The following is a 20,273-nucleotide window of genomic DNA, read 5'->3' on the forward strand; positions in this document are numbered from 1 at the left end:
TAGGAGGCAGAACAGAGGAAGGCTGTACTTGGGAAGCTTATACAGTTTATCTGAACTCCAGAGGGCAGGAGATCAGCCTAAACCACTTTCTCTCCCTTAGACTAGCATTTCTCAAAGTGTGCTGAGCATCCTGGGGTTCCAAGACCCTTTCATGGTCTGCAGAGTCAAAACTATCTTTATAATAACATTGAGACACGTTCTACTTTTTTCACTGTCTTGATATTTGCACGGATATTGAAAAAAATTAATGGGTAAAACTGTGGGCAGCTCAGCATAAATCCAGTGGCATCAGTGATACTCATCGATATTGTCATAAAATACATACAAAAATATACATGTTACATGTATGTACAAATATGTCCTTGAAGCAATGACGTTAGTAAATCCTGACCGTGGAGTCAATACCTTTTCAGTATTCTTTGTGGGAATATATAGAAAACACTCCCGTTTATCAAGAAGAAATGTTTTAAGAACATTTTTGTGACGGGGGCTGCCCGGGGGGCTCAGTGGGTTAAGCGTCTGACTCTTGACTTCGGCTCGGGTCACAATCCCACTGTCGTGGGACGGAGCCCCGCGTCAGGCTCTGCGCTGACAACACGGAGCCCGCTTGGGATTCTATCTCTTCCCCTCTCTCGGTTCTTCCGCTGCTGCTCACGCGTGCACGTGCGCTCTCTCTCAAAATAAAGAAACGTTAAAAAAAGAACATTTTTGTGGTGGTTTGAGTTATGAGCTCAACTAGCCACTTTTTTCCATCACAACAACATTTTTGCTTGGAAGATCAAGTGGCAATGTCTTTACTCCGATCTGGGCATTTGGTAGGTATTTGCTCAAAGAAGAACAAAGCTGCAGGGCTCCGCTATGTGCGGGGGGGGGGGGGGGGGGGGGGGGGGGGGTGCTGCGTGCTGGCACATCACAGAAAACAGTTCCCAGGGCTTGCTGCCAACGGTAAAATTTGAGCTTTTGAGTGGAAAGAAGAGTTTGAAGAAACTTTTATCCATCACTGTGAGTATGACAGCTTCTCCATACTGATGAGACTTGTGGTGATATTAATGTGACTTTTAAGTTTATTTATTTATTTTGGGAAAGAGAGAGAGTGAGCGTGAGAGCATGTGTGGCACATGAGCAGGGAAGGGACAGTGAGAGTGAGAGTGAGAGTGAGAGTGAGTGAGAGAGAGATAGAGAGAGAGAGAGGGAGGGAGGGAGGGAGAGAACCTTAAGCTGTGCTGTCATCTCGGAGCCTAATGGGGGGGCAGGATCCCAAGAACTGTGAGATCATGACCTGAGCCAAAATCAAGAGTCAGAGCTTAACCAACTGAGCCAGCCAGGTGCCCCATGACTCCCTGACTCTGTATAATGAAATGTGTCAATATTTGGAAGAGCACGAAACTCAGTGACCCATCTGTTCCAAATGACCAAAGCATGATGTCTTCGGACCGCTATGTGTAAATGCACCTGTAGATTATGCAGAAATAAGTACAGAAAGCTCACTGATGTGATTTCAGATTCCACATTGTAACTAAGCTTTAAGAAATTACTACTTGTTGAGTTTTGGTGTAATATCAAAGAAGAGTCTCTGCAAATTTCTGAGAAGGTTCTTAAAACACCCACCCTCCCGCTTTCCAACCACGTATCTTTGTAAGGTCGGACGTTCTTCATACACTTCAATCAAGTAACATCGTTAGCAGGCTGACAGCACAACCTGCTATGACATTCCAATTGTCTCAGATTAAGTCAGATATTGAGGAGATTTGCAAAAAATGTTAAAAAAAAAAAAAAAGGCCATCTGTCTCACTAAATTTTTTGATTTGTAAGATCCAGCTATTTTTCATAAAAACATGCTAACATGTAATAATAGTCTTTTATTTTAAATGAAGCAAGCATTTAAAAATCTCTTATTTCAGGGGTGCCTGGGGAGCTCAGTTTGTTAAGCATCAGACTCTCGATTTCAGCTCAGGTCATGATCTCATGATTTCTGGTCTGGGTCTGGCATTGGGCTTTATGCTGATGGTATGGAGCTGGCTCGGGATTCTCTCTCTGTCTCTCAAAATAAATAAACCTAAAGAAAAATTTTATTTTAATTTCTAACATTAAATAGCAGTAGATATAACCTATACAAGCAAAAGCTTTTTGGGGTCCTCTTTTTTACAAATTGTAATTTCAATATAACCAGCATACAATGTTATATTAGTTTCAGATGTACAACACAGTGACCTAACACTTCTATATACATTACTCAGTGCTCATCGTGGTAACTGTACTTTTAATCCCTTTTACCTCTTTCACCCATCCCTCACCCACCTCCCCTCTGGTAACCATTAGTTTGCCCTTTTTGGTTAAGACTTTTTTTTTTTTTTTTTTTTTTGGTCCCTCTTTGTTTGTTTCTTAAATTCCATGAGCGAAATCGTATGGTATTTGTCTTTCTCTGACTTCTTTCGCTTCCCATTATACCTTCTAAATCCATCCATGCTGTCGTAAATGGCAAGATTTCATTCTTTTTTTTATGGCTGAGTAATATTCCAGTGTGTGTGTGTGTGTGTGTGTGTGTGTGTGTGTATACCCCACATCTTTATCCATTCACCTCCATATCTTGTCTATGGTAAATAACGCTACAAGAAACACAGGGTGCACGTATCTTTTCTAATTAGTGTTTTGTATCCTTTGGGTAAATACCCAGTGCAATTACTGGATCATGTGGCAATTCTATTTTAATTTTTTGAGGAAGTTCCATAGGGGCTGTATTAGGGGTCCTCTTTTAAGAACGAAGGAGTCTGAGATTAAAAAAAAAAAAAAAAATTCGCGACCTCCTGGTAAAGGCCAAAGGGTGGCAAGCTTTTTCTAAAAAGGGTCAGCTGGCAACTGTTTTAGGTTTTGGGGTCCAAAACAGTTGCTGTGGTACAAGGTAATTCTGTTGCTGTAATACAAAAACAACCACCCGTGGTACAGAAACACTGGCCGTGGCAGCGTTCCAACAAAACTTTATTTACAAAAGTGGCCAAGTCAGATTTGCCACGCAGGCAGGTCGCAGCTTGCCAGCTCCTAACCTGGACGTTCTCCCCCTAGGTCAGCGATCCAAGAATCGGTTCACCCCACTCCACTCAGAATTCCAGTGGTGTGCCTGTCCCTCAAGGTCTCTGAAACAGCCGGCCTCAGGCCCTGCGCCCTCTGCTGGGAATGCCGTTCTCTCAGCTCATGCCCTCCTCCCCCGGGTCGGCTTCCGTGTCGTCTCAGTGAAACCTTCCCCGACACCCTGTGTAAGCTGTATCCCTTCCCCATTCTTCCCCTTCTTTACCTCTGTCCATCGCACTTAGCCCTTCTTAACATGCTGTGGGATTTACTCACTGCTTTTACTTTCTGTCCATCTTTACCCACCACGATATCAGCTCCTTTGAGTACGGACAGCATTGGTCTGTTCTGTCCATCACACCGTTCCCAGCGCCAAAGCCGTGCCTGGCACCTCGCTGGTGTCCAACAAATAAGTTGTTGAAAAAAATCAGATGTGCTACTTCCCAACGTGCAACGGTCTCCTGGGAAAGCCCACAAGTGATTCTTGTTTAACTCGAAGGACAGCACTGTTAGGCTAACTGCCTGGTGGCGTTAAGCTCCGAGCAGCAAATAAGCATGTGGCGGGATCAATTACAACATTTGGTCAATTACTTAATAAAAATTCACAGTCTTACCTTTAAGTCGTATTTCCTATATACAGATAAACGGTGGCTGAACACATTTCTTGTAACAATCACGTATATTTCCACTCCATCCACATTAAGCCGGTACATGCCCAAGAACTGAGGAAGAAGGGTGATCCCATGACATTCTACTATATACTGCATAGGAGAGAGAGAGAGACAGAAACAAAGTATGCGCTCAAAAGGTGCTCATTCAGATGTGAACCGTAACTCTTCAGCCTACGGTGGGCGGACAAAGTGAAACCCTCCAACCGTTAAGGTCCTAGTTACAGAAAATGACCACGTTTATACCGCCTGACACAGGATCCGTGTTCACCACATTTACACAGATAAGAGAATTCAACTTTTATCTCCAAAGAGGTATTTTTTCCTAACATTCCAAACCAATTTGTACAGTCAAATCTTGGACATAACAGTGTTAGACCAGAGGGCAAGTGACTGGCCTATTTGCTAATGCCTCTAGAGAGAAATCACACCCTCCCTAAGGCCTCTGCCTTCCTCCCCAGAAGCCCAGGTGATGATTTCATGAGGTTGAGGGAGAGTCACTTGGCCACCAAGATCAGCTCTTTTAACGGTGTTATTAAAGTACAGCGTTGAAGCTGTGATTAAAGAGGAAGCTGTGGAGAGAGCTCAGTGTGGGAAGCTGGGACAGCTGGCTCTAGTCTTAGTTTTTGTTTCTTACCCACCACTCTGATGTCTCGGGCTAGGCGGCCCGCCAGAGCAGTGCATGAAGGGAAGGTGCCACGCCAGAGAGCTTGATCCTGCTCTATAGCCAGGTCAGATGGAGATTCTCTGGCCTGTTGTTGGGAGTTCATCAAGGCCACTGGCCAAGTGCCAGCTTTGACGCCATTTCTGATTAAAGTTGCAAAAACACAACAGGAGTCGAGAAGTATTGGTGACTGTCCTCTAAAGGGCCACAAGATGGAGACACTTCTCCTTGAAAGCAGATCTTTATAAAATGGGTCCCACTGCACTTTTTTTTTTTTTTTTTTTAATTTATTTTTGAGACAGAGAGAGACAGAGCATGAACGGGGGAGGGTCAGAGAGAGGGAGACACAGAATCTGAAACAGGCTCCAGGCTCTGAGCTGCCAGCACAGAGCCTGATGCGGGGCTCGAACCCACGGACCACGAGATCATGATCTGAGCCGAAGTCGGCCGCCCAACCGACTGAGCCACCCAGGCGTCCCCCACTGCACTTTTCAAAGGAAAGTTAGGTTTTTCCTCCCTTTAAAATGAAGGGAGAAAGAATATTGCAAAAAAAGCTCTTTTAGGTCCTTGACATGTATGTGAAATCTCTAGGACGTGAACAGCACGAATAGTAAGATTCCAAAATTGTAAAAATTGTTAAGATCACGCACGTTGTGCGTATTTACAGGGAGGAGCCTGGAAGAATGGTCACCACGTATTAATGGTGGAATTTTGGGTAATTTTGCTTTCTTCCCTTTTTTAAAAAAAAAAAAAATTATATCGTTTGAATTTTTTCATTTTACAATGGGCACTGTATAACAACAAAATGCCCTTTCAAACATTTTAGTGGTAAGCACTGTCAATAATCAACTCCGATAATATTTAACCATCTTAAGAAAAAAAAAAAAAAAGACCTTTATTTTTATCATTAAAGATGGACAGCATCAGAAAATGAGTTTGACTTGTGCCACCCAGAGTTGTGGCAGGTTTTAAAGATGCTCTTGCCTTTGTTTGTTTGTTTTTTTATCATACTGACCCTAACCGAGCCACACATTTTAATTTGATACATTTTTCTGAGTAGAATGTCACTTCAATTTGTTCCTAATTTGAAGTCAGATCAGTGGAACTTTTTCTATTTGTCTCCTTTCAAAAAATAGTAAACTGGGGCGCCCGGGTGGCTCAGTCGGTTAAGCGTCTGACTTCGGCTCAAGTCGTGATCTCACAGTTCATGAGTTCGAGCCCCACGTCGGGCTCTGTGCTGACAGCTCAGAGCCTGGAGCCTCCTTCGGATGCTGTGTCGCCCTCTCTCTCTGCCCCTCCCCCCGCTTGCACTCTGTCTCTCTGCCTCTCTCTCTCTCTCTCAAAAATAAACATTTAAAAAACCCCAGCAAATTAACTTGAGTTTTGCGGATACAAAACAGGGGGTAAAGAGCCATTGGTTGAAAACAAAACCTCTTACCTCTGATTGAAAGAAATAAAAAGGGCTGCTGTCCCCCCCTCTGAAGAAAGACCTTGGGTGGAGCCTTAAAAACCTGGACACTACGGGAGTCTACCTTGTGTGAACGTGGTAGAAAGACCATGGGTGAGGGAGCTGGAAAGAATGTACGTGCCTCCTGGTGTCTCTGTTTAGCAGCTGTGGGATCTTGGGCAAGCTGTTAAATCACTTTTCATTTTAGTTTCACTTTCTGGGAAACGAGCACCGTAATTCCTACCATGAAGGAGGGTCACTGTCAAGATTAGAGATGAAAGTATTTCGACACACGTCACACGATGCCTTGTGCTGCCCTACATTCTTCCCCCTCCTGCAGGCGACAGTGGTAATAGTAACAATTCTTCTCATTTAAAACTCTCATAAGAGATGTCACCGTTGCACCTGTCGGCTTTGTCCGCCAAACTCACTGGCAGGCATTGGACTGGCGTCTACTCTGAGGCAGGCTCTGCGTCGCTCTTTTGGAGGCCCCGGGGGGCATGTCCCCAGCCCTGGGGGTGGGGGGTGCACACCAGTTTCAGTCTGGCTGCTCAACCCCTCTTTGTGCTCGGCTTATTCTCGTCCTGGCCCATCTTTTACAAGTCTTGCCAGTAAATGAAGTCTTTTTAATCAAAATCTCTGTGTAACGGGGCACCTGGGTGGCTCAGTCGGTTAAGCGTCCGACTTCGGCTCAGGTCATGGTCTCGCGGTTCGTGAGTTCGAGCCCCGCGTGGGGGGCTCTGTGCTGTCAGCTCAGAGCCTGGAGGCTGCTTTGGATTCTGTGTCTCCCTCTCTCTTGCCCTTCCCCTGTTCATACTCTGTCACTCTCAGAAATAAATAAACATTAAAAAAATATCTTTGGGGGGCGCCTGGGTGGCTTAGTTGGTTAAGCGTCCAACTTCGGTTTGGGTCATGATCTCACAGCTCGTGAGTTCGAGCCCCGCATCGGGCTCTGTGCTGACAGCCTGGAGCCTGCTTCGGATTCTGTGTCTCCCTCTCTCTCTGCCCCTTTCCTGCTCACACTGTCTCTCTCTCTTAAAAACAAATAAACATTAAAAAAATTTTTTTTAAATATTAAAAAAAAATCCGTGTAAACCCACAGAGCACCATGGAACAGAGTGGATACTATTATTCAGGTTATGAACATGATAAAGAAACTCTGAATACTGTACAGGAAATCATCAAGGTCCCCCCCCCCCCCCATGCAGATGACATCCTACAACTCCTCCACCTTTACGATTACATAAATTACTGCATACAAAAATCAGATCAGTTTGATCTGCATCTCCCAGCTTCTACACGCACTTGCGCTCAAAGGCACGTTCATCTGAGGCTCTCTGACACACACCTGGAATAGACACAGAACCGCATCCCACATTCAAGCCTCTCGTATTAGGTTCCAGGATCGACAGGGCAACAGTCGGTGACAAAGGTTTAGGAAGCACTTATGGGTCAAAACTTGGCAGAAGAGAAACTCTACCCACTAGCTGCATTTCTGGGGAGAGATTACACGGTTTCCTTACGGGAGAGGGACGTCCGGCCGGCTCCGTGAACGCGGGGGCCGGGGGACCGCCGCTCTGGCAGGCGGGTCGCTGCGCGCGGGAGCCAGCACGAAGGGGCCTGAACGTTCATCCGCTCGGGTTTTCACCAGCTGACCCAGGAAATGCTGCACACCAAGGGCAACACCAGTGGTCGCGTGTGCAAACCACGCACACGAACTACCGGGGTAATCCCACATCCGGGAGACTGTCAATTCTCGGCCGGAGCTGTAGCTGGGCCCTTTGCACGACTCCGCGCGTCCCGTCCGGTTCCACATTCACTAGCTGTATACCCTCCGGGGAATCACTCAACCTCTCTGTGCCTCTGCATTTAGAGAAGAGGGGTGACAACAGTACTGAGGGCACAGGGTCTTTGTGAAGAATGTGAAGGGCTGAGAAATGGATTTTATTTATTTAAAAATTTTAAATGTTTATTATATTTTTGAGAAAGAGAGAGAGAGAGAGAGAGGGGGAGAGGGATAGGGAGGGAGAACAAATGGGGGAGGGGCAGAGAGGGGGGCGGGGGACAGAGGATCCATAGCGGGCTCTGTGCTGACCGCAGGGAACCTGATGGGAACCTGATGGGGGCTTGAACTCTCGAACTGCATGATCATATTCTGAGCTGAAGTCAGAAGCTTACCTGACTGAGCCACCCAGGCGCCTCTGGATTTTATTTTAAATACGTGACGGGGACTCCCAATTTCAATGAATCTTCACAGAACAAAGGCTTTCTAAAAATGAATAGTTTTGCATATGTATGTGTGTATGTATTTGTTTATAAAGTTAGGCGGTATTTTTGTAAATATAAAAATCAACACTAACAAATTGTATTTCTCTCTCATGTTGCTTTTAGGATCAGACGCCTGAGCCCTTTCCCTTCAAGAACTTAAACACCATTGACGAATTTACACCACAACGTGGACAAAAATGCTTCAAAAATGATAAGAAAGGCGTGCACTGGGGGCACTATAGTATTGTGCGTTTCTTTAATAAGCAATTCTCTTTTTTTTAAATAGTTAAAAACACCCCCGGCATCTGCTAGGTATTAATTTCTTTTTAACACTGTTGACTCAATCACAAGATAATCTAAGGAAACCTTTACTCCCTCCCTCCCACAGGCTTAATTTCCAGATGACAAGAATGGAGAAATAACAACTTAATTCTGAGGATGACTCCTTAAGAAAAATATAAGTATTTCTTTCACGTTCAGCCACCGTCTGGCTTGTGACTACAAGGGGGGCCGTCCCCGGGCACACGGGTGTTCCCTACCTGCTCTGTTGCAACCTCGATCTACAGACTCAGAAACTGCGGTACCTGCCGTAGCCAGGTGGACTCCTTTCTAGAAGTCGGAAGGGTCTGCAACCTGTGTCCTCTGCTACTCAAGGTCCCGAGGGAGATGGGGCCACCAACGAACCAAACTTCCGGCCATGCTAATCATCCACGTGTGGCTCAGAAAGCAGGAGCGCGCATCAGCCGGCAGAGGGGATTCTTCCCCGAGAGCGAGGGCCGAACGTACACCATCCCTCCAGGGTCTCTCAAATATGGCATTTTTCGGAGACATTCCTATCTGGGGCATGACGGCGGCTGCTCTGGGTCACCTGCAGCCTAGCTCTTCTCTCGCGTCGGAGAAGCTCGCTCTGGCGCCCGCACTGGTGGCTTTCAAATGCGTGCAACCCCGCAGTGACCCTGAGTTTTCATCTGAATAGGCACTGAACACATCCTCTCCAAGTTTAAACAAGTGAACTCGATTGCCATCAATTCTTACTATGCTTTCTATATGGAGCTAAGACAATGACAGTTATTCTTGGGCTCAGCGTCTATATTCTCAGTGTTACACTTCCTGCATTACCTACGTTTGCATTTTAAAATGTTGTTTTTATTAAGTATTTTTCACGCTTGTATTTTCATGGCTGGATACCTCCTGTTACCTGTTATTTATCAGAGTGGCTTCCGTTTTTTTTCAAGAGGACTCTCAGAAACTTACATTTGCTGGCAATGTTTTTGTCTGCAACTGTGTTTTCAACACTACCAGTTTTTACTTTTTTATGTCTTCTTTGCAAAAAACGTGCTTGTTGGGGAGCATCTGAGTGTCTCAGTTGGTTAAGCGTCAGACTCTTGACTTCGGCTCAGGTCCTGATCCCGTAGTTCATGAGTTCCAGCCCCGCATCGGGCTCCACACTGACAGTCGGGAGCCTGCTTGGGTTCCCTCTCTCCCTCTCTCTCTGCCCCTCCCCAACCTGCACTTTCTCTCCCTCAAAATAAATAAACATTTAAAAAAAAAAAAATGTACTTGTTGGAGGGGCGCCTGGGTAGCTCAGTCGGCAAAGTGTCCAACTTCGGCTCAGGTGGTGATCTCCCAGTTTGTGGGTCTGAGCCCTGTGTCGGGCTCTGTGCTGACAGCTCAGAGCCTGGAGCCTGGTTCGGATTCTGTCTCCCTCTCTCTCTGCCCCTCCCCAACTCGCACTGTGTGTGTTGTGTCTCTCTCTCTCAAAACTAAACAAACATTAACAAAAATTCATAAAGGATTCCATGGGGTAACCAGTAAAACTAAATTTTATCTCTTCATCATTCTTCCTTAGAACTTTTTCCTCTATAGCTACGGGTTTGCTAGAACTGTAACACAATGATAAATTAACACGGTGAAATCAGAAATCTTAAATCCTATAAAGCCAAACAACCACAAGGTCTCCGTCTCCTTTGCTCTTAGGCACTCAACAAGAATAGCAAGTGTTAGGAATCCCCAATTTGTTGTTCCTCTTGTGCAAAATGAAACGCCATGAAAAGACCCACAGCCGACTGAAGGTTTCAGCCGAGAAGGTTCTAAGTGATGTCCCGCGACAGATCGATATTTATAGCTCTGCATGCAAGTGCGAACCTGGGCTCTTGGCTTTGGAAATTGCTGTTATTATCATGTTTCACTCACTGTTCTAGGGGCTTGGAGTGACAATTTAATATAGCATCAAATTAATACTTCAACGTAAAGTCTCGTTTCATTTAATGTTTCTGAAAGGGTAAATTACCTGTAATCCTTATTGTGCCTCTGGCTATGTTTATAGATCGCTGCGCCAACAAGAAAGAAAGAAAAGAAAGAAAGAGGGGCGCCTCGGGGGCTCAGTCGGTCGAGGGTCTGACTTCGGCTCAGGTCATGATCTCACCGTTTGTGAGTCTGAGCTCCACGTCGGGCTCCGCGCTGGCAGCGTGGAGCCTGCTCAGGGTCCTCTCTCTCCCTCCCCCACCCCCTGCCATTCATGCTATGTCTGTCTCTCTCTAAATAAACTCAAATAAGTGCTTAGGGCATTTTTTCCTGGCTACAATGAAAATGCAGAATGGCCATTCCAGCCTCATCCTAAGGAGATCTGAGACCTTAAGGCCCCTCCAGAACCACACCCGACGGAAGGCTGAGCTGGTCAAAGAAGGCAGGTTCCAGAACCATCCTCCTGCCCTCCAAACAGCCAGGAGCTGGGCCCCCAGAGGCCCGTGCCTAGGACTGGGAGGTCAAATGTTTCAGCAGGGGTACCTGGGAGCCAGGCCAGGAGGAGGAACTGGGGCCAGAGAAGTTGTGTAGCAGGAAAGGCAGGGCGCTACGAGGTGTAGATCCTGACAGAAACATGCTGTGCTCCCCGTTCACCTTCTTCGGCACAGAGAAAGCTCTCTGGACAGCACCTTGCCTAAAGTAAAGCTCGGGGACCCTCTGGAGACTAAGCAAGGAGCTCACCAGGACCACCACAGACGAGAAGGCAAGTGTGGCCGCCCTGGGGAAGGCCTTCCCACCCAGCTGTGGAGCGCAGTCCGCGGCCTTGTCGGCAGGCTCCTTCTGCGCCTGCCTCCCTGTCACTCTGGCCCGACGCAGGAGCCTCTCGGGGGGAGGGCTCAAGAGCACCGCACCAGTCGGCCACAGCTTCACCGGCCTGCATGGCGGTCTGACTCCCCGTCTGCCCAATCCTGCCCCTCCCCCCTCCCCTACCTTACCTAGGTATGACCCCTAGTCTACATCTTGACCCCAGACTGTGTGGGCTTCTGCTTGGGAAGGTTGCTCTGAGGCTTTTATCTTGGCTTATTTATTTTTAAAAATTTTTAATGTTTATTTATTTTTGAGAGAGAGAGAGCGCGAGCGAGCACGAGCGGGGGAGGGGCAGAGAGAAACAACGAATTCAGGTTCCCAGAAATTACAAAGGTTGGGACTATCAGAAACAGAATTCGAACAGCTCTGCAGAAAACATTTAAAAGACAGAAGATGGGGCCGCTTGGGCGGCTCGGTTGGTTACACGTCTGACTCTTGATCTCAGCTCAGGTCTTGATCTCAGGGTCGTGAGCTCAAGACCCGCACTGGGCTTCATGCTGGGTGTGAAGGCTACTTAAAAAAGAAATAAATTTTTTAAAAGCTAAAAAAACTAAAAATAAAGAATGCCATTTCAGACATGGGCATATTACAAGCAACTATCAGGAATGAACTGGCAGATATTTAAAAATGGAACTTCTGGAAGGAAAACAGAATTATAGAAACAAAAAGCATTGGATAGGTGAGACGGGGGAACAGGACAGTATAGCTGGAACGGGTACAGCTGAGGAATTTCCCCGGAATCTCACGAGCAGAGATGTTTGCAGGTGGAAAATGGCAAAGAGAAGTGATGAGCCGTGGAGACCAGAATGAGAACATTCTAGCTGTTAGAGAGGCAAGAGGAGAAAAGACGATGTATAAAGAGAAAAGGTCGGCAGAATTTCCAGAAACTGGAGAAGATCTGCTGCAGGAGGCAGGTGCCGTGAGTGGGTTGGGCAACTCCCTGGAAACCCGAGGCCCAATGTGTAGGATGCCAGGAGCTGGGAGCCGGGAGCCGGGAGGCAAGGGCTCTGAGCACCCCACTCATTAGCAAGCAGCAACTCCCCACCTGCAAAGTGGAGCTGGGGTGGGGGGACTCCCTCGGGACCCCAGAGATGGCAAAGGCCTTTCCTGATGTTTCTGGCTGTTTCTAAGACCAAGAAATGCGTCTGCCGCTTCTGAGGGCAGAGGCCCTGCTGGGAGCTCAGAGCTCCCCGGTACCTCCTGGACTTAAAGCTTTAAGTGTCCTTTTCAAGTTTTAACAGACCTCTTCTCCAGACAGGGAACCAAAAACCCAAGGGCAGACTCGGGAGTGTTTCCCCAGTTCTAGAAAGGAGATACTGCCCTGCCGCCTAAGAAGCTTCGTCAGCATCACCTGGGAGCGCGTTAGAGACGCAGCATCTCAGGCCACCCCAGACCCACGGGGTCAGAATCTGCGTTTGTGTGGGAGGCTCGAGTGCTGCGTCTAGAATCAAAGTCTGAGAAGCAATGATGTGGTCTGTAACTGTTTCTCCTGTGCCAACACTGGTTGTTTTAACGGCTGGCTTTTATGGTGCCTGTTTTCTGGGTTTTCCTCTACCCGTGGCTCACTCTTCGAATGATAACGCCGACACCACTGTCCTTCGTGGGAAGGTAAGAAGATATGCTTCAGAGAGGGTCCAAAAAAAGTCATTCAGTCTAAATCCTCCGCTGAGATGTCAAGTACTCGCATAACATCCAGATTCAGCTCAAGTTACTGACTGTTTCCCAAGTGACAAGGATAAAAAGGGATTTGGGGGGGTTACTTTACCAATTCTTTCAGTTGATCATTTCAGTCATTTGAAATAAAAAAAGAAGCGCTTTTAAACGCTGAATTGCAAAAACTTAGAAGATATTCTTAGGCATTTCTGGATCATTTATACTAACTTGTTTCCTCTCCTGAAACTTCTAAAATTTTACTGACACTGACTCTGAATTTCAGTTAACGCTGAAGGACAGAAGACCAAAACTCCCAGTGAATTCAAGCCGGTGGGAAAAAAAAGAATCACTCACTTAAAGAGGAAGTAAGACATTCAAGTAGGCTCTTGACCATTTTTTTTTCCCCTTTTGGAATGCTCTCTGACACGGTCGGGACAGTCAGCTGATAATCGTCACTTACAAGACCCAAGTTTACTCTAGCCTGACAAAATCTGAAGATGGCGTTGACACCAAAACATTAGGTTATTTTCCCAAATAAAACAAAGACAAAACCAAATAAAGTAAAAGAGACTTGTAAGTGTTTCCTTTGCTAAATAGAAATTTCCCACTGGTCTGAGAGACGACGCTGAGTAGAAATTAGGGTAGGATTTCGGCCGCATGTCAAGACTAAAAGCAAGATGCCAGGACTTGGGAAAAATTCGGAACTCCTTGTGGTTTGAATCCTCCTAATTCTGCAACGGGACCACACGGTATCAGAAACCAGGCCCCCCAGTGGATCGAAAGAGTTCACGGGTTTCAACACCGGGAGGGAGTAGAACAGTATTTATCTTAGTCATTTGTTTAGCACGGACCATACACCAACCTGAGCAGGTTGTAAAAATCAATTCGCCTAATTAGCACAAAACCTAAGGAGGTTGGTGCTTGATGAAGGAGGTTCTGTGATCCAAATTTTATAGGCAGAGAAGCGGCATGGAGAGCTTAGGTAACTTGCCCCAGGTCGCGGCGCTGGTCACAGGCAAAAGTGAGCACACAGCTCCGCGGTCCGAGGCTCGAACCCTCTCCCACACCGCATGGCCGGGGAGGTAGGCTCGTCAGAAGCTTAATCCCAGGAAAAATTTATTTAAACATCTAGTGATGTTCCACTTCTCCAGACACTGGCCTGGTCTCTGGCCTTCCGGACCATAGCTGCAGCTCTGGGGAGATTTCATCAAAACAGAAAACAACGAAGGAAAAGAGAAGGGAAAAGAGAAGTCAAAGGGCCACGCCATGACCACAGCTATCGGCAAATCCATCCGTTTATTCCACAGGAGACACCCTCTCGGATGGCCGGTCCCGTCCGTCGACAGGTAATGTGAACGAGTCTCATTGCTTGTCTACTAGCCCAGGTGGTTCAGAAGCACAGCACATTAGAAGGTAAAAGCGGCGAAAAGCAACACGAAATGGAAGAATTGACAGTTGCCGCTCAAGCAAGAGACAGAAATTTATGACTCCACATAAATCCCAGAGTTAGTGTAGGCCTACTCAAAGCGGGAGGAAAGGCCCGACGTGCATCTCAAACGCCTCTGAGCGTCACCGAACAGAGCAGAGAACCACAACTCCTGGATTGCAGATGACGCGGCCTGTGTCTGATCGCCCGGAACAGCTACCCAGGGGCACGAGCAGGGCTGAGCTCAGCACCATGGAAAGTTACCCACAGCTCATTGGAAGGTGGCCTGTGGGAGGAGCAGGGCGAAGAAGGTTCAAGTTCGGTCTGGAGGAAGCCAGGCCGGCAGAGGGCCGGGGAACCCGTGCAAACTGCCCCCTCCCTGGCACGATCGTGTCGATCGAGTGTAATTATCGTCTGGTTTCAGCAGCCTACGATGATGATTTTCTTTTAAAGTCCTAGGAAATTCTGTGCTGCACGGCTGTTTGCAAGGATGACGTTTATTGTGCCACATGCCCCCTCTGTGGGGTGCTCCTCACGACAGCGCTGTCTGATCTTAATACCAAGAACAGTTGTGTTCCTCCTGAACAACCGATTCATCTGTACCTTCAGGCACAGCAGCCGTGTAACTGACTCACTCAGGTTTCTCTTTCCGCTTTGGATGCTAAGAAACTGCGGTCTACCGGACCTCGTGCTACCAAGCACCCTGGTCACCATGGCATGACACTTTCGGCTCATCCCATGCTCCGTTTTGTGCCTTCGCCCTCCTTCCCTCTTCTACGTTCCCTTTCTTCCCACTGATTCTATCTTGTATTTCAAACTTCCTTGAAGGCCACCTTATATCCTTTCTGGAATTAGGTCAAGAGTAAGACCGTGAACAAATGAATGAATGAATGAATGAATGGAACTCAGGTGGGGACACTGAGGTTCAGAGATCGCCTAAGTAGCCATTTCATAACAAGCTAGGATCTATGTCTCCTGCCTTTCAACGTCACGTCCTTTACATTAATTGTATTAACAATGGTGATTCTCAATGATCAAGATGCTTTATATTTAAAAATACTATTTCTAAGAGGAAAGAAAAATCCAGATGTTGGCTAATTGAGACTTTTCTGGATGAAGAACATACCGAGAAAATAACAATTTTCTAGCAGCGGAACGGAAGGAAATCTTGAGCGCTCTGAAAGCCCTGGGAGCACGTCAATCGATTTGTTTTGATCCCTGATGTATTTTATGTAACACTAACACTATGTCAGATCTGCATGTTAGGGTACAGGGACTACCCGGGAGAAAACGTTTCAAACAGTGATTTCTGTAAAGTCAAAAAAATTCTCAACTCAACGTTGTCATCAAGAAGTTGATGCCTGAATTGTGTGTCACCTTTTACTAGAACAGTATCAGAGTCACGTATCAGAAGAGTATGTTTTCATCAGTCACCTGAGGTATCACTTTGCTTTGAATGTTCTGAGGCAATTTAGAGAAAGAATAAAAAGAATGTCTAAGTATGACATTAAGTTCCAGAGGGGGAACACGAAATAGTAGACGGCTTAAAAGGTGAACAGGTAAAAAGCTGCATCTTACAATCCAGTCCATTCAGAAGCCAGTGCCTTAGTGTTTCCCCCCCTCGCCTGTACTATGCCGGCATTTTAAAGCGTCCTTCATATTAGGCAATAGCATAAATGCTCTAGAACAAGTTTCAAAAGGAACAGATGTTATAAAAGATTTTGTAGATAGGAAATGAATTTACAGGCTGACTAATGTTTTTAGAAAACAAATCAGGCGCAGTCCCCCGTTTCCTGAAACAGAATATAGCTCAAAGATGTTGACAGATTTCACTGCGAGCAGAATGCAGTCGATCACATTTGCAAAGATGGGAGGAAACGGCAACTGCGAAGAAATGATCCACGATGGTCAGAACATCGTGCGTGACCATAAAGTAAGGAAGCTGACTTTTATTTTTTATTTATTTATGTATTTAAAAAATTTTTTTAATGTTTATTTTTGAGAGAGAGAGCGAGCGAGCAAGCATGAGCGGGGGAGGGGCAGAGTGAGATGGAGACAAAGAACCTGAAGCAGGCTCCAGGCTCTGAGCTGTCAGCACAGGACCCGACGCGGGGCTCGAACTCACGAACGACGAGATCATGACCTGAGCTGAAGTCGGACGCTTCAGCGACTGAGCCACCCAGGCGTCCCGGAAAATGACTTTTAAACAGACCTCTCGGGAGCTCACAAGTCCAAAGGAGCACTGCCATCAACACAGTCACCTTAAGAGGCGGCGGGTACATAATAATGGTTCAGAATCCTTTGGTTAGCACAGGCAGGGCCCTCAGCACTTTGTCTGACTATCTTCTGTGCAGCCAATCGTTACCTGGAGGTATTCAGGTAAAAAAAACAAAGCGGGACTCTAAAAGCGTGTGTGTGTGTGTGTGTGTGTGTGTGTGTGTGTGTGTGTGCGTGCGCGCATGTACGTGTTTTAGCGTGTGGTTCAAACACGAGTTCTGAGGAGGACCGCTATGATGTTGTAAGCAATGGTTACATTCACGCCACTGTTGTGTGACTTCATGAGAGTGGTTCCCACCACCATATATTGAGCTCCTAAGGTACGGCAGACGGGGTGCTAAAAGTACCTGATGTACATTCTCCCGTTCAACCCTCAGGACTCCAGAGTTAGGGGCCGTTATTATCTCCACTGTATAAATAAAGGAAGAAAATGAGGCTCTGAAGTCCAGAAGTCATGTGGTTAGTAGGCGACAGGGCTGGGATTTGAACCCAGGATTGTCTGATACTGGACTGCATGCTCTTATTCCACAGTAAGTGGAAAAGCCCTTTGTATCTCTGGCTGGACCCTGAGAATAGTTGTTCTACCAGGCAGACTTACATTGGAATTTATTGAGATTGAGAGAGGGAGGGAGGGAGGGAGACAGAAGGACAGACTGCTGCTCCCAAGGGTACCTTCATTTTATCCCCAGGGGATTATAAAGGGATAACATGAGGGGTGAAAAAGAGGCAGGAAACACAAACACCCACTTTCTCAAACCAAACAATTTTCTCAGGGTGGGGTGGACCTTTCTGGGACCAGGACAGGAAGAGACAGAGAAAACAGGACAGGATTTGGACATGTAAGTGAATAAGTCCCCGAGAGGTCAACACCTAACTTCCGGCCTGGGTGAAACACTTCTGAAATGTTGCCAAATCTTAAACCGAGTGATTTTAAAATCAGAACGGTCATCATCAAAACTATTATGGAGAAGAGTTTCACATGAAGAATGTTTTATACATAACTAATGATCTTCCTAGTATAAGAATTCCTAAATGTTATCAGTCATCTGGCCACAGTAATGTTAAGAAACCCAGCTAGAGGAGACTTTTATGCCAAATGTGTTCTCCTCATTTCCTATCTAGATCTTTGGTCTTGGTCCCAATTCATCGCGACTTTCAGTTCACTTTCTCAAGAGTTTCAGATAAAGAAAAATTACCTGGTGGTATTTCTTCAGGATGTTGTGCATTTCGGCCACATCTTCACTTGTGATGGTCTTGATGATGTATCTCTTGTCATAGGAAGTGTGGAATCGAGCCCCGCTGCGTGCCTGGGAGTCGTTGGGAAGGGGTGCGCTCCTCGTCAAGGAATTCTTCCCGTTGGGATAAGGTTGGAGGGAAGAGGAAAGAGACTGGTTAGAGGCATGGCTTTCTCATTGGCAGATCACGTGTTGTCATCACAAGTCTTCAAACACGGTTACGTTTGGAAGAAATCGGTGTAAGTAGGGTGACATTATATATTCATAGTAACTCAAGCTGGCAGTCTTTCAAATGTAACGCAGACAGCTTGGATCCGTACTGTGCTTCTAATGTCCTTAAAGTAGGCGAATCCTAGAATTACAATCAAAGTTATTGTGTTCACCTTGTTCTTTTCTTTTTTTAAAAAAAACTTTTTAAAATGTTTATTTATGTTTGAGAAAGAGACGGAGAGAGTGTGAGCGGGGGAGGGGCAGAGAGAGAGGGAGACACAGAATCCGAAGCAGGATCCAAGCACAGAGGCCGGCACGGAGCTCGAACCCACGAACCGCGAGATCGTGACCTGAGCCGAAGTCGGACGCTCAACCGACTGAGCCACCCAGGCGCCCCTCACCTTGTTCTTTTCTGAGTGAGACAGGGCTTGGATTTTCTTCTGAATAAAATTAGGTTCCAGTCGTGAAAACCTTTTTTTTTTTTTTTTTTTTTTTTTTTTTATATTCCCTGAGTGGTGGTTTCCTTATAGGACAGGTATTCTCCTAAACAGCAGGTGCAAAGCATTTCTTTCTCCTAATTCTGGTAACATCTCCGTGAAATGGTTACTATTAATATTATCACAGGTTTACAGATGAGACGGGAGAAGAGATGGGGTGATCATTGGGCAAACGTCACATGGCTAGTAAAGGGAAGGGCTAGGATCCCATCTCCAGGGCTGCTGGCTCAGAACCCAGGTTCTCAACTAGGAAAACTACTCAAAACTGTGTTGTCTGCGGCACGCCTGGGGAGGAGCTGGGGCAGGTGTATTCTAAACTAGCTCCTCCTAAGATTCTGACTTGGTCTACCCTCCACCCCCGCCTTCAGCCATTTTTGAGAACAACTTAGCTCCTGGAGAGTGGATGAGGAGGGGCTCTTGGAGCACCAGTTCATTCCAGTATCTGGGTCACACTAATGGCACTCTAGCTACATAAGCCCACCCTAATGTCTCCCCTCTTCTCATTTGTGACTCTCCTGTTTGAATCTCCTGTTTTCTTTTTTTTTATTTTTAAGATTAAAAAAAAAACGTTTACGGGCACCTGGGTAGGCTCAGTCAGTTAAGCGTCTGACTTCGGCTCAGGTCATGGTCTCGTGGTCCGTGGGTTCGAGCCCCGCGTCGGGCTCTGTGCTGACAGCTCAGAGCCTGGGGTCTGTTTCGGATTCTGTGTCTCCCTCTCTCTCTCTTGCTTGCGCTCTCTCTCAAAAATAAACAAAACACTAAAAAAAATATTTTTTTAAATATTTTTTTATTATTAAAAAAATTTTTTTCAATGTTTTTATTTATTTGTGTGAGAGACAGAGTGTAAGCAGGGGAGGGGCAGAGAAAGAGGGCGACACAGAATCCGAAGCAGGCTCCAGGCTCTGAGCTGTCAGCACAGAGTCCGATGTGGGGCTCGAACCCACAAACCGTGAGATCATGACCTGAGCTGAAGTCAGACGCTTAACCGACTGAGCCACCCAGGCCCCGATGTTAATTTATATTTGAGAGAGACAGAGAAAGTGTGTGTGAGCACAACAACAAGGGAGGGGCAAAGAGAGAAGGAGACAAAAAGATCTGACTGAGCCACCCAGGCACCCCAATCTCCTGTTTTCTTGACCTCCCCACCTTCTCACGCTGCTCACTCAGCCGGCTAGGATAACCTGTAGCATCTGAGAAGTCTGGTCCCCACCCCTGCTACCTGTGCTCCTCAGTGTTGCCCTTCCTGCCCTCCCTGGCTCCACTCGGCTGCGTCTGAGGGATTCAAAGGCAAAGACCCTTTCCCCCTCCAACTTCCTCTCTACCAGTGGGCACTCCAAAGCCCCAGTGAATGTCTCGTTAAGGGACAGACGTCTTTAGAGAGGCAGGGGATATCACTGCATCATGGATTTTCAAGGGGAGAGTTCCTCTGTGTCTGGTATATTCAAGTCTCCTTATCCTTTCCTTCCTTTCTAGATGAAATCCAGCAAGGTTTGGCCATATGAAGCAGAACTAAATTGCGGGGGCAGAGTAAGACCTCCTGAAGGTCCGCCTCGGGCCGAGGGAGGGTCTCCCAGGCTGGGCGCTGATGCCACGGCAGCGCACCGTGCTGTCCTGTGCGTCTCGCTTGCGATGTGGCGGCCACACCTGTCAAGTGCAAAGCCAATGCTGCCGATTAACTGAATTTGCTTTCCTCAGCCTATTAGAAACTGGAGGCAGGGTGGGGGGAAATCGATGCAACTTGCAATGACTTTACA

The 20,273-nt window shown here is 46.7% G+C and overlaps 1 protein-coding gene across 5 annotated transcripts in view; it reads right to left on the reverse strand.

Moving 5' to 3' along the window:
• PIP4K2A (phosphatidylinositol-5-phosphate 4-kinase type 2 alpha) overlaps window positions 1–20,273 on the reverse strand; it is a 185,687-nt gene that overhangs the window by 33,781 nt on the left and 131,633 nt on the right. For 4 of the 5 annotated variants that reach the window (XM_042945088.1, XM_042945091.1, XM_042945090.1 and 1 more), the window contains exons 4-5: window positions 17,774–17,926; window positions 3,678–3,824 (exon numbers count right to left, since the gene is read on the reverse strand). In XM_042945088.1, coding sequence (XP_042801022.1) covers window positions 3,678–3,824; window positions 17,774–17,926 — 300 coding nt within the window. The remainder of the gene's footprint in view (window positions 1–3,677; window positions 3,825–17,773; window positions 17,927–20,273) is intronic. The other variant, XM_042945092.1, reaches the window with a different exon arrangement.

Source organism: Panthera leo, chromosome B4 (genome assembly GCF_018350215.1).
Source record: "Panthera leo isolate Ple1 chromosome B4, P.leo_Ple1_pat1.1, whole genome shotgun sequence".
Classification (NCBI taxonomy): domain Eukaryota; kingdom Metazoa; phylum Chordata; class Mammalia; order Carnivora; family Felidae; genus Panthera; species Panthera leo.